The sequence below is a fragment of the Erinaceus europaeus genome, chromosome 20 (assembly GCF_950295315.1).
Source record: "Erinaceus europaeus chromosome 20, mEriEur2.1, whole genome shotgun sequence".
In the NCBI taxonomy this organism is placed as follows: Eukaryota; Metazoa; Chordata; class Mammalia; order Eulipotyphla; family Erinaceidae; genus Erinaceus; species Erinaceus europaeus.
In genome coordinates this window covers 27543024-27556136 of record NC_080181.1, presented here as the reverse complement: position 1 = coordinate 27556136, position 13113 = coordinate 27543024, and the positions used below count along the sequence as shown (strand labels likewise).

The 13113-nt window shown below is 43.8% G+C and overlaps 1 protein-coding gene across 4 annotated transcripts in view; it reads right to left on the bottom strand.

Moving 5' to 3' along the window:
• FLI1 (Fli-1 proto-oncogene, ETS transcription factor) overlaps positions 1-13113 on the bottom strand; it is a 157557-nt gene that overhangs the window by 51463 nt on the left and 92981 nt on the right. For all 4 annotated transcript variants that reach the window (XM_060180171.1, XM_060180170.1, XM_060180172.1 and 1 more), the window contains exon 4: positions 6948-7151. In XM_060180171.1, the coding sequence (XP_060036154.1) occupies positions 6948-7151 (204 nt within the window). The remainder of the gene's footprint in view (positions 1-6947; positions 7152-13113) is intronic.

Here is a 13113-nt window from a genome sequence, read left to right as displayed (position 1 = left end):
CCAACACCACATGGGAGCACCATGACTGGAACCAAGGAAGCTACTTGGGTAGTACAGAGATACTATGGTGTTTCTCTTCTCTATATCTGTCTCTCCCTTTCATGTCTCTTTCTTCTACTCTCTGTAGGATAAAAAGAATGACAGAGGGAGTCGGGCTGTAGCGCAGTGGGTTAAGCGCAGGTGGCGCAAAGCACAAGGACCGGCATAAGGATCCCACCTGCAGGGGAGTCGCTACACAGGCAGTGAAGCAGGTCTGCAGGTGTCTATCTTTCTCTCCTCCTCTCTGTCTTCCCCTCCTCTCTTCATTTCTCTCTGTCCTATCCAACAACAATAATAACTACAACAATAAAACAATAAAGGCAACAAAAGGGAATAAATAAATAAAATAAATATAAAAAAAAAGAATGACAGAATGGCACTGAGGAGGTCACTCACAGGTGAAGCCCTGGGATCATCAAATTCCTTCCTTTCAGAAGCCTAACTCCTCTGTGAGGTTGCCGGCAGGCGTGGCTGCCAACAAGCTCAACCCATGAGGTTGTAGAGTAGCTTTGACTTCTGAAAGCTCCTGCATGGAAGGAGCCATCTGTCTTCCTGGGCCTTTTCTGCCCTGGGCCCAGACCATCTTTTGCTCACAAACAATCCGTGGATATGTGAGTCCTGGTGAAGCATCAGAGCTGGTATTGTCAATGGACCTTAGAAGACGTCTGTTCAAAATTGAAAGCCCAGAACTAAACCCCACGCCTATGGATATCTAATTTTTAATAAAGGGGCCCAAATAATTAAATGGAGAAAGGAGACTCTCTTCAACCAATGGTGTTGGGAAAATTGGGTTGAAACATGCAGGAGAATGAAACAGAACCACATTATCTCACCAGAAAGAAAAGTCAACTCCAAATGGATCAAGGACCTGGATGTTAGACCAGAAACTATCAAGTACTTAGAGGAAAACATTAGTGGAACACTTTCCCACCTAAGTCTCAAGGACATCTTTGATGATACAAATTCAATTGCAAGGAAAACTAAAAAACAAACAAACAAACAAACAAACCAATGGGACTACATCAAATTGAAGAGCTTCGGCACAGCAAAATAAATCATTACCCAAACAAGGAGACCCCTCGCAGAATGGGAGAAGATCTTCACATGCCATACATCAGACCAGAGACTAATAACCAAAATATATAAAGAGCTCATCAAACTTAGCAACAAAAAAGCAATTGATCCCATCCAAAAATGGACAGAGGATATGAACAGAATATTCACTACTGAAGAGATCCAAAGACAAATATATGAAAAATTGCTCCAGGTCATTGATAGTTAGAGAAATGCAAATAAAGACAACAATGAGATACCACCTCACCCCTGTGACAATGTCATACATCAAAAAGGACAGTAGCAACCAATGCTGGAGAGGCTGTGGGGACAAAGGAACCCTCCTACACTGCTGGTGGGAATGTAAATTGATTCAACCTCTGTGAAGAGCAGTCTGCAGAGCCCTCACAAGGCTAGAAATAGACCTCCCATATGACCCAGTAATTTCTCTCTTAGGGATATATCCTAAGGACTCCATAACACCCAGCCAAAAAGATATGTGTATACCAATGTTCGTAGCAGCACAATTCATAATAGCTAAAACATGGAAGCAACCCAGGTGCCCAGCAACAGATGAATGACTGAGAAAGCTGTGGTGTATTTACACAATGGAATACTACGCAGCTATTAAGAACAATGAACCCACCTTCTCTAACCCATCTTAGATGGAGCTAGAAGGAATTATGTTAATTGAGATGTCAGAAAGACAAAGACGAGTATGGGATGATCCCACTCATAAACAGAAGTTAAGAAAGAAGAACAGAAAGGGAAACTCAAAGCAGAATCTGACTGAGTCTGGAGTAGGGCACCAAAGTAAAAAAAAAAACTCTGGGTGGAAGGTGAGGGTAGATGTTCAGCTTCACTGGAGGTGGGGGGGACACACATACAGACCTTTTGTGGTGGGAATGATGTTAATATTAACACTCATATTAACTTAGAGCCTCACAAGTAACTACTTAATTAATATGAGAGGGGAAAAATGGATTGAATATCTCAAACTTTTTTATGCACAGACCATAGCTCTGAGTATATGTTCCCTCAATCTAAGCACTTAAAATTTCAAATTGGTAATCAGATTGAATTTTAACAATGGGCTTAAATTGTTAATACATTTTCAATGATGATTTGTTCTTTGAAATATTAAATCTCCTAAAAGCTTAGACCAAGGAGAACAGAAGCAACTGGTGGCGTTAATTTATAAGACACAGCTATATGTAAATAGCATAAAACATAAATTATAGTGAGGTCTTGTATGATACAGAAAATCCTAACAATGGGATTTTCAAAGTTAACCCAAATACCAAATAATTTGATTATAGCAATATCCATCTATTGCCTTCTTAAACCCTAAGACAGCAGGAACCTTCCCCTTTCTCTATAAAGCCCATATTTCTTCCAGTCCTGGAACCTCTAGAGTGGGGCTCACTTTCCTGCATACTTCTCTCAGTTCATACCAACTGCCACTGCATCTGCTGATCTCAGCCTACTCAATACAACCAGTACCACCTTGGCATGCTGCACTTCAGACTGCCCAGAGACATCAGGTGTGGAATGTCAGCCCTTCAACTTCATTACTCTGGTCAGACCTTTCCTAGCTCATAGGAGTCCTTAATTCCATTTTGGGTAGCTTACTTCTTAACAAAACCTAGATGTAGACCAGGGCTCATGAGACAGGGCATATGTACATGTCCATACGTTAGGGGAAAATATATACCTTAAAGCAAAAGTGCACAGTAATTTGCAGTGAGTCAATAAATGAAGGAAGCAAGTAGAAAGACCTAAAAGGGAACCATAAAGTACCTAAGGAAACCGTTTCTACTTAGACCTAGATACCCTCCTCACCTACCTCCTATTACACGTCCCTCAGTCACTCCAAAACTAACCTTGTCAAAGTAAGGACTACAAAAGCTGAATAAGGGCAAGAGACTGGCATACTGTAATGATGAGTCTTTAGTCTCTACCAGCCCCCCCCTCCCCCATAACCTGGGGCCCTTGTCAAGGAGTCCTGCAATTCCCACACAGACATGATGGGCCTAGACCTCTAATAGATCCCTTTCACCACTGTCACTGGTCATCTCCATTAGGAACAACATAATGGACTTCTTTGTGGGCTCCTGTAGGACCTTGCCCTCAATGTGGATCAAAATGGTAGGCACTGTTCCATTCTCCAAAGGGAGGTTGAACAACATACTCTACCTACTACCTGAGGAAGATGGGTCCTGAAATTAGTGCAGCCTGAAATGTTCCTAGCTGTGACCATAGAATGTGAGCTCACACCTACAGGGATGCAGAGGGTACATAGGCTCCTGTGCTGAATATGGGCCCCAGATCAAATCAATGGGATTACAGATAACTGTATTTATATTATTTATATAATTTCCCCATATTGGGAACTACTCTCTTCCCTGATCCAGCTTTCTAGCCCTTTTTTCCAACTATGACATCATCTCCCCAGACAATAACCTGTGTAGACCTACATATTAGATGTCAGGCACAGGCAAAATCTAGTAAAGTCATGGGCCACTTGGAATCTACCTAAAATAGATCTACTCACTTTTTCCAAAACAGAGAGCTCAAATCTTTATCTGAAATATTCTTGCCTTTAGGTTCATGATTAGTCAACAATTTGTTTGGCTTTATATCTTAACTCTTTTTTCAGCCATCATGTTCATGATGCCAACCTGATTTCCTTGGGCAGACAACCCACCATGTGTCCTAGAGCCCCCACCTCCCCCAGATCCCTGCCCCACTAGGGAAAGAGAGAGAGAGAAGATGGGAATATGGATCAACCTGCCAATACCCATATTCAGTGGAGAAGCAATTACAGAAGCCAGACCTTCTACCTTCTGCACCCCACAATGATCCTGGGTCCATACTCCCAGACGGATAATGACTAGGGAAGCTATCAAGGCGGGGGGATATGGAGCTCTGGGGATAGGAATTGTGTGGAAATGTAACCCTCTTATCCTACAGTCTTGTCAATATTTCCATTTTATTTTATTTTATTTTTAAATATTTATTTTATTTATTTATTTCCTTTTGTTGCCCTTGTTGTTTTATTGTTGTAGTTATTATTGTTGTTGTCATTGTTGGATAGGACAGAGAGAAATGGAGAGAGGAGGGGAAGACAGAGAGGAGGAGAGAAAGATAGACACCTGCAGACCTGCTTCACTGCCTGTGAAGCGACTCCCCTGCAGGTGGGGAGCCGGGGTTCGAACCGGGATCCTTATGCCGGTCCTTGTGCTTTGCGCCACCTGCGCTTAACCCACTGCACTACAGCCCGACTCCCAATATTTCCATTTTATTAATAAAATTTTTTTAAAAGAAGATGAAAAAGGAAAAAAAAAAGATTACTTCTGTTCCTAATTAGGTACCTTTCCTATCAGATGAATGGGTGCTCAGTGCTAAAGAACCCTCCTGTTGGGTAAATCCTCTGGACCACTGCACACTTTCTCTCACAAACACTCCCTCTGATAGTGCCAGGGGGAAGACCCCAACACTTCCTGACACACCTGTAGCCATTAACCCTGCTTAGCAACAAAGGGTGTACAGGTAGCCGCTCTAAAAGAGAAGTGAAACTTAGGCAAAAGAAAATATTTATTCTTAGAGGTATATTATAGGCAGTTAGAGAAATTGAAGTATTAAATCTGTTTGCCCCCAACATGTTATATTAATAGTGATTTATGAGTTTATGAATTAATAGGATTATAATTTCACACCTTTCCTGCTATGGAAGGTCTGTGCCCACCCCTATCCCCACCGCTAGATAATCTCTATAGTTTTCCACAGTCTAAATATGGTTTGGCGTTTTGTTTGTTTCAAGATCATGTGTTCAGTTCTTTAAATTCCACATAGAAGTGAAACCATCCTGTAGTTGTCCTTTACCTCTTTGCTTACTTCACTAACACAATATTCTCGAGTTCCATTCGTTTTATCCCAAAGGATACAAAATCATCTTTTTTATTGCTGAGTAGTACTCCATTGAGTATATGTCCCATAACTTTTTTTATCCAATCATCTGTTTTTTGGTGATTGTGAACAATGAAGTTATGAACATAGGGGTACACATATCCCAAGTCTCTGAAGGGAGGAAGAATCATTCTGCTCTTCCACTGAAGGAAGACTAGTCTTGAAAAGAGCGTAGCCTGCAATGTTCCCAGATGTGGCCATAACTGTGAGCTAAGACCAATAGAGACTTAGAAGGTACACAGGCTCATGTATGAGGTGGATGAGGTAACATAGTTAATTTTACTCATAGATTTTTTTTTCCTATGGGAGATACTCTCTGCCCTAATCCAACTTTCTAGCCCCCTTTTCTGTTCTGACAACATCTTTTCAGACAATATTTTTGTCCAGCTCCTGGCTAGCTACCAAACTCAAGAAAAGAACTAAGATAGTCATGGGCCCCTAAAAACATGACTACAATGGATTTCAGAGCTTCTTTTTACCCTACGATCCTTATTCTCATCTGCTCTACTACTACTTTCTGTTTCCTGTTAACTAATCGTTTTGTCCCACTTTGTATCTTGCCACCTTTCAGCCACCAAGTTACAGACACTATCACGATTCCATCCTGACTTTCCTGGGCAGATGACCTCACCAATGTGTCTTGGCATCTTACCGCTTCAGAGCTCTGCCCCACTAGGGAAAGACAGAAACAGGCTAGGGGTATGGATCCACCTGCCATTGCCCATGTCCAGCAGAAAAGCAATTACAGAAGACAGAACTTCCACCTTCTGCATCCCCCGAAACAGCATTAATCCATTGATCCATACTTCCAGTGGAGAAATGATAGGGGGAAGGTGACCAGAGGGCTCTGAAGTCCAACTCCACCAGGAACAGGAGCGAGAGAAGAAGAAGAAGAAGAAGAAGAAGAAGAAGAAGAAGAAGAAGAAGAAGAAGAAGAAGGAGAAGGAGAAGGAGAAGGAGAAGGAGAAGGAGAAGGAGAAGGAGAAGGAGAAGGAGAAGGAGAAGGAGAAGGAGAAGGAGAAGGAGAAGGAGAAGAAGAAGAAGAAGAAGAAGAAGAAGAAAGAAAGAAAGAAAGAAAGGAAAGAAAAGAAAAAAGGAGGGGAGGATACATTTGGATATAGTAATAGCTATATATGTGACTTGGAAAGGAAAAGGAGATGAGACACACACCCCCAAAAAAGGCCAAACTTATACAAATATAGACAGAGGGTTGTAGAAATAGTAGTTGATCCATATCTGCAACCTTTGGAGAACTGCTGTAGCTTACTACAGAGGGACTGGGGATCCAAAACTCTAGTGGTAGGAACTGTGTGGCATAGTAACCATCTTATTTTGGAATTTTGTAAATTAATATTAAATCACTAATAAAAAAATAAATAAAAGTGAAGTGGGGGGTAGGGTGCTAGAGTGAACCCAAAGATAAAGAGGAAGTTCATGTGCACATGTTTCCCAGAATTTCCCATAGAATAATTTCTCAGGAAAACATCAGCAGTGAAGTCCACCTCTAGGTAATGACAGGACAGAGATGCTCCTGGGGAAGCATCCTCCAGAGAAGTGTCACTGGACTGACGCCATCTCCACAGGCCCACAGCTTCCTACTTGCCTCCATTCCATTTTTATTCCCTGTGACACTCCAAGATCAGTCAGCATCCTTAGATAGTGTCTGTAGGAACCCTTGGAATCACGCCAACATTATAACACCCCCGCCCATATGAAGCTTCTACAATACAAGGTCAGGGAGACTCATCTCCCTGCCTTGGATTGAAGGAAAACCAGTCTTCCTTTCATGCTGGAGCTAACCAGTCAGGTCTCACAAAACAGAGTTTACTCCTTGCTCCAGGGTTACACTACCCCCTGCATTTCATGAGAGAGAGAGAGAGACTTACTTTCCCTGAGGTAACTGAGGTGTGACAATAGCACTTCTGTGTTGTAGAGGGAGGTGGCTCGAAGGAAGTCCTCCTTGTTCATTTTGCACAGTTCCTTGCCGTCCATGTTCTGGAAGAAGGAGGTGTCGATCTCCATCAAGCTGTATTCCTTTATCGCCCACTCTAGCCACTGCCGCACATGCTCCTGTGTCCATAGCGTGGGGTCTGTGGGCAGAGGGACCCATTAGTAATGCCTCAACTCCCTCCTTCCATGATCTGGGCAACCTCTCTTCCTACCCCAGTCTCTGTCTTTCTGTTTCCATTTTCTCTATCTGTTGTTCAGTCCCTCTCCTTGCTTATCTGTGTCTTTCTTTATCTCTCTGTGATTCCTCTTATTCCTCTTTCTCTGTCTCTCTCCTCTTTTATTTCGTCTTTGTCTCAGGGTGTCTCTCTTCTTTATATCACTATTTCTTCTCATCTTGGTCTCTCCTTTATCCCTTTTCTTTCTCTGCTGTCTTTATAACCCTGTCTCTTGTTTTTTATTTATTTTTATTTACTTATTTTATTCTATTTTCCACCAGATTGACCACTGAGACTTTGTGCCTGTACGTTAAATCCATGACTCTTGGTGACCTCTTCTTTTTTTTTTTTTAAGAGACAGAAATACAATGAGGAGTTAGGGGGAGGAGTAAATCAGCCTGCTCTACTGCTTGTGAAGCTTTCCCCTGCAGGTGGGAGCTGTGTGCTCAATTCCAGGTCCTTGTGCAGGGTAACTTGTGAATTTGACCAGTTGTACCATCATTCAGCCCCCCCCCCCACATACTCACATTATCTCTTCCTTCCTCTGCTCTTTATTTTCTCCTTTCTCTCTCCCTCTCCCTCTCCCTCTCCCTCTCCCTCTCCCTCTCCCTCTCCTTCTCCCTTCCCTTCCTCTGCCTCTCCACCCTCTTCTCCATGGGAAAATGGGTTCACTCACTCCCACATGGTTTCCCTAGAACTTCCATTTGGCCCTGTCACATCTGGTGCTGCCCTAACTGCTCAGCATTCTGGGAGTTTCATAGGTATCTCTGTTCGCACCCTGAACAAACATGCCCTTTAAAGTTATAGGAAGGAAACAAAAGCCATATATATATATATAACCTGATGAGTGAGAGAGGTGGGGACCAGAATTCTGACTTATGGTGGCACTTGGGATTGAAACTGGAACCTCCAGCACCTCAGCATTTAACCATTTGGCTATCCCTAGCCCTGCAATCAAAGGCTTTGCCTGAAGAATGATAGCGTCATAAACGAAAATAAGCATGGTGTCACAGACCTGGGGGCCCATGGTTCTGGGAAGGGAAGCCACCAGTTACTGATGAAACTAACGGCTTCATGAGTAAAGTCCAGCTCTGAGGACTGTGGGGAGGAAGGCACTTGCACACACTCCTGCAGCAACCTTCTCTGTGTGGCTAGGATTGCATCTTTGGAAGACAGCCGAGTCAGTCAAAATTCCTACCAGCAATCACCTTGATTTCTATTTGTGGGGTCCTGGGTGAGTGGGCTGGGGTTGCTTTACCTGCCTAGCATACCTGTGTGTGGGAATGGCAGTTGGATTCACCCAGAGGTGGGTGGAATTGCAAAAAGTGAGGGCTTAGAAGAGGAGAACCCTGGGCTTGGGGAGTAACCCACCCAGTTGAGTGTACATGTTAACATGTGCGCAAAGACTCAGGCTCAACCCTCATCCCCGCCTGCAGGGGGGAAGCAGTACTGCAAGTGCCCACCTCCTTCTATCTCCCCTCCCCTTCTCAATTTCTGTCCTATCAAATAAAGGAGAGAGAGAGACAGAGAGAGAGAGAGAGAGAGAGATTAAATAAATACAAAAAGAAGAAAAGGAGAACCTATTCCCTAGTAAGTCATAGCAGGCCAGATTTGGATGCCTGGCACATAACAGCTGCTCTATGGGCCCTAGTTTTGTTTTATCAAGAACAACCCTATCAGTGGCTTCTGCTCTCCCCACTTTACAGATGGAAAGTAGAGTCCTGAAAGGTTAAGTCACTAGTCTCAAGTCTTCCTGTTGTGGTAGACACTTCATCAAAGCCCATCCAGGGCATCACTTCCCACCTCCTACCCCCCCCCCAAAAAAAAGCCTCCTCTGTGCTTCCCTTTTCATGATCTGCCTTCTGTCCCTCAGGAGTCATCTACCATTGAGCCCAAAACCACAGCTAAAGCTCCCTTGTGTAAGCCTGCACTCACCACTCTCTCCAATAAATGCCTTGCTTTTTTTCTCACTTTCCAGAAAATATGGACATGGACCACTGCTACATGGAAATCATTTTGCATCATTTCAGAATTCTAAAGGAGAGTGTCCTAAGAGGACTTGGATTGTGTCGCGTATTACTTCACCTGATCGCCTTTGAGTCTCCCAGCTCCTTGCTTTTTAGTTTCCAAGACCTCAAGTTCAATTTTGCACCACATACTTTATTTATTTTATTATTTCCTCCCTGAGTTTGGGCTCTATCACAATATTATTTCTCTCCCTTTACAGCACAATGAATTATAAATCTTTCACTCTGGAACATGTTAAACTCTTCCAAATGCATTTCCTGGATGATTTAGCCCTAGTTTCTTCCCATCTGAACCTGGAGCTGGTGATTAACTGTGGCCCTCATTTATATTTGTCTTAAAATCCACCATAAATTCAATTGGTTGTTCCACTCGTGTTTTATTGCTTTGATTTGTAGACTCATCCAAATGAGACTGTGTTTCAAGTCCAGGAGGCTGACCTGAATGAAGGAAGCCAAGATGTCTGAGGATAATGCTCAGAGATCCAGTCAGAGTCAAAGAACCCAGCTGAACCTCAGCTAGTGAATTCCTCGCACAGCGTACTTGAAAATGAATTCACACCGTGTTCATCATGACTGCTGTAGAGCTTGGCCCACAGAAGATTGCTGCTTTTATGTTCCTTTTGGAAAGCATCTCAACACCAATGCAGAGGTGGAGGGTCACCCAGCAACCTGGTCATCTCTGTCCTCTTTCTCACCACCTCCCTGCTCCAAAGGAGATGATACAGACTTTTGGTCCAGAGATACTCTCTGTCTGGCCCCGCCCTAACTTTTTAGTCTGTGAGAGTTCTCTTCTGTGTTGGCTACTGTGTGCTGAAGGAGCTGAGGTTGATACCCAGTGTGCAGAGGTCTGGCAAGCTGGGCGTTGCTTTGGGAATTCCAGAGACGGACCCTCCGTGCCAGGTCTATAGAGCTGTTCTGTCACTGGCCTTCTTGATGAGAGAGGAGAAGGACCTGTGTTCTTGGACTGGAAATGCACCTGAGCTAAACATTCCCAACTGAGGGCCTCAGGGAGGGGAAAGTGCAAACATTCAGGGGTGCAGCTAACGTTAATTTACATGTGGCCTGGTGCTTGGAAAGTGTTCAGTCCAGGAGAACAACACTTCCGCATCGATTGGGAAAAGAAGACTAAAAGCTTTTTTAATGAGAAGTTTTCAAATCCTCCAAGGCACCAAAAATGTCCAATTAACCCACTCTTCTCTTCCCATTCCCTCCCACCTATTTCTTTCCTCCTCTCCCTACACCCCCGCTTCCTCTTTCTCTTTCTTTTTATTTTTTGTTCTTTTTTAGATAGAGACAGAGAAGCAGAAGAGAAAGTGAAAGAGACCAGAAGATTCCTTCAATGATGTGGGGACCATAATAAAATAAAGCAGCACGGGAGTTGGGCGGTAGCGCAGCGGGTTAAGTACATGTGGCGCAAAGCGCAAGGACCGGCATAAGGATCCTGGTTCGAGCCCCCGGCTCCCCACCTGCAGGGGAGTTGCTTCACAAGCGGTGAAGCAGGTCTGCAGGTGTCTGTCTTTCTCTCCCCCACCCCTGTCTTCCCCTCCTCTCTCCATTTCTCTCTGTCTTATCCAACAACAATGACATCAATAACAACAACGATAACTACAACAATAAAACAACAAGGGCAACAAAAGGGAATAAATAAATATTGAAAGAAGAAAAACTTAAAAAAATAAAAAACAAATAAATAAAGCAGCACACTATCCAAGTGAGCTATTCCATTGTTCCGCCACCGCCACCCCCACTACCTTGAACTTGGCTCAGAGCATATGAATGTGGCTGCAGTCCTAGGAGATGCAGAGACACAGCTGCCCGTGGAAAACAAACTTGAAGGGTCTAGGAAGAAGAAGCCTGTTACACAACCACGCCTTCTCAGCCGGCAAACAAATTCCTTTGGGCTACCTCAAAGGGATGTCTGATGTTTTGCCTTCAGAAACAACTGCGTGAAGACTTTTCCCAGTGGAAGGAGCTGGACTTTATGGCAGGACGTCTTTGGTGAGATTAGTTCTAATCCCCACCCTGTCGTTCACTTTGCTGAGGACTTGGATGCTCTTGCTCTTGCTCTTGCTGCTGGTACAGGCTCTCCATGCTGCAGTTACTAAACTCTCTCTCTCTCACCAAGTAGCTGAACTTACTGGCTGACTGGAGGCAGAATATCCAGCCAAATGGACTGCAGACTCAGTGGAACAGTGATTTTCTTTTCTGCAGCCCATGGCGCCGATGCAGGGGAAATGGGCTATTTTGACATCCTGACGTAACTTGTTGCCCATGCATGGAGGCTTTCCATTTGTGACATATAGTGATTTCTGGTTTTGAAGCACAGAGAGCTGGCTGTGAGGTGGCCAAGGTGGGGTCTGCCAGATAGTTGCAGAAGGCTGGCTGGTGGACATGACAGATATCTGTGGCTACATCCCTACCCCCCACCCCCACCCAAGGCAAGAGTGGGCCTTGTCTCTGCTTTCCTATAGGCCTCATCTTAGGATACCAGGCACTGAGGTGGCGTCTGTGATGTCCCTTCAGAAGTTATTTTATTTATTTATTTATGTTTGCCTCCAGGGTTACCACTGGGGCTCGGTCCCTACATTATGAATCCACTGCTGCTGGAGGCCATTTTTTCCATTTTGTTGCTCTTGTTATTGTTGTTGTTATTGTTATCATTGTCATTGTTTTTGTTGGATAGGAAAGAGAGAAATGGAGAGAGAAGGGGAAGACAGAGAGGAAGAGAGAAAGACAGTCACCGCTTCACCTTGTGAAGCGGCCCCACTGCAGGTGGGGAGCTGGTGCTCAAACGGGGATCTTGAACTTGGCACCATGTGCGCATAACCCTCTGCATTACCACCCAACCCCCCAGAAGTTGTTTTAGGGCAAGGAAAGTAGTATAGTGGTTAGGCAAAAAGACTTTCATGCCTGAGGTTCCAAGGTCTTAGGTTCAATCCCTGACACCACCATGAGCCAGAACTGAGTAGTGCTCTAGTCTCTCTGTATTTTCTCTCTGTATCTCTCTCATTAAAAAATAAAACAAATAAATATATTTTCAAGTTATCTTATGGGGGCTGGGTGGTGGCTCACTAGGTTGAGCACAAGTGTTACCATGCACAAGGACTCAGGTTCAAGCTCCTGCTCCCCACCTGCAGGGGGGAAGCTTCATAAGTGGTAAAAAAAAAAAAAAGGTCTGCAGGTATCTTTCTTTCTCCTTTTCTATTTCCCCTTCCTTCTCAGTCTCTCTTTCCTAGCTAATAAAATAGATAAATAAATAAAAATTAAAAGGAAAGAAAAAACACAAAGTATTTTTAAAGTTTTAATTTTTTTTATTTTGGGGGTTGTTTATATTTGATTGTCATTACTGGGAAAGCAATGGATAGAAAGAGAGAGCTAGAAACAGAGAGGCATATGGACAGAGGAACAAAAACCACAACACTGAAGTGTTGTGTGTGTCTCCCTTACTGCAGCAGGGACCAGACTTGAACCTGGGTCACACTCTTGGCAAAGCAGGCACATCCCCAGGTGAGCTATCTTGCTGAACCTCAGCTTAATTTACTATTATTATTTTGTTGTTATTTTGACAAAGCCTGGGTTTCATGTTTATGTGATTTCACTGTTTCCAGGTTGCTTTGTTATCCAAGTAGAGAGGCAGAGACTGAGAGAGAGAGATGGAGACATCACAATACCAGTGGCTCCTCATATCTCACCACCTCACCGCCAAGCTTGGAACCATAGGGCCCCGGTGTGGTGCCAGGGAGTTCTTTTTTTTTAATTTAGCATTGATTTTTATGTATTTTAATTGAGACAGATATTTTTATATCAGAGACACAGAGAGGGAATCCAGATTCCCAACCCCCACCCCCAGCACTGGGGTA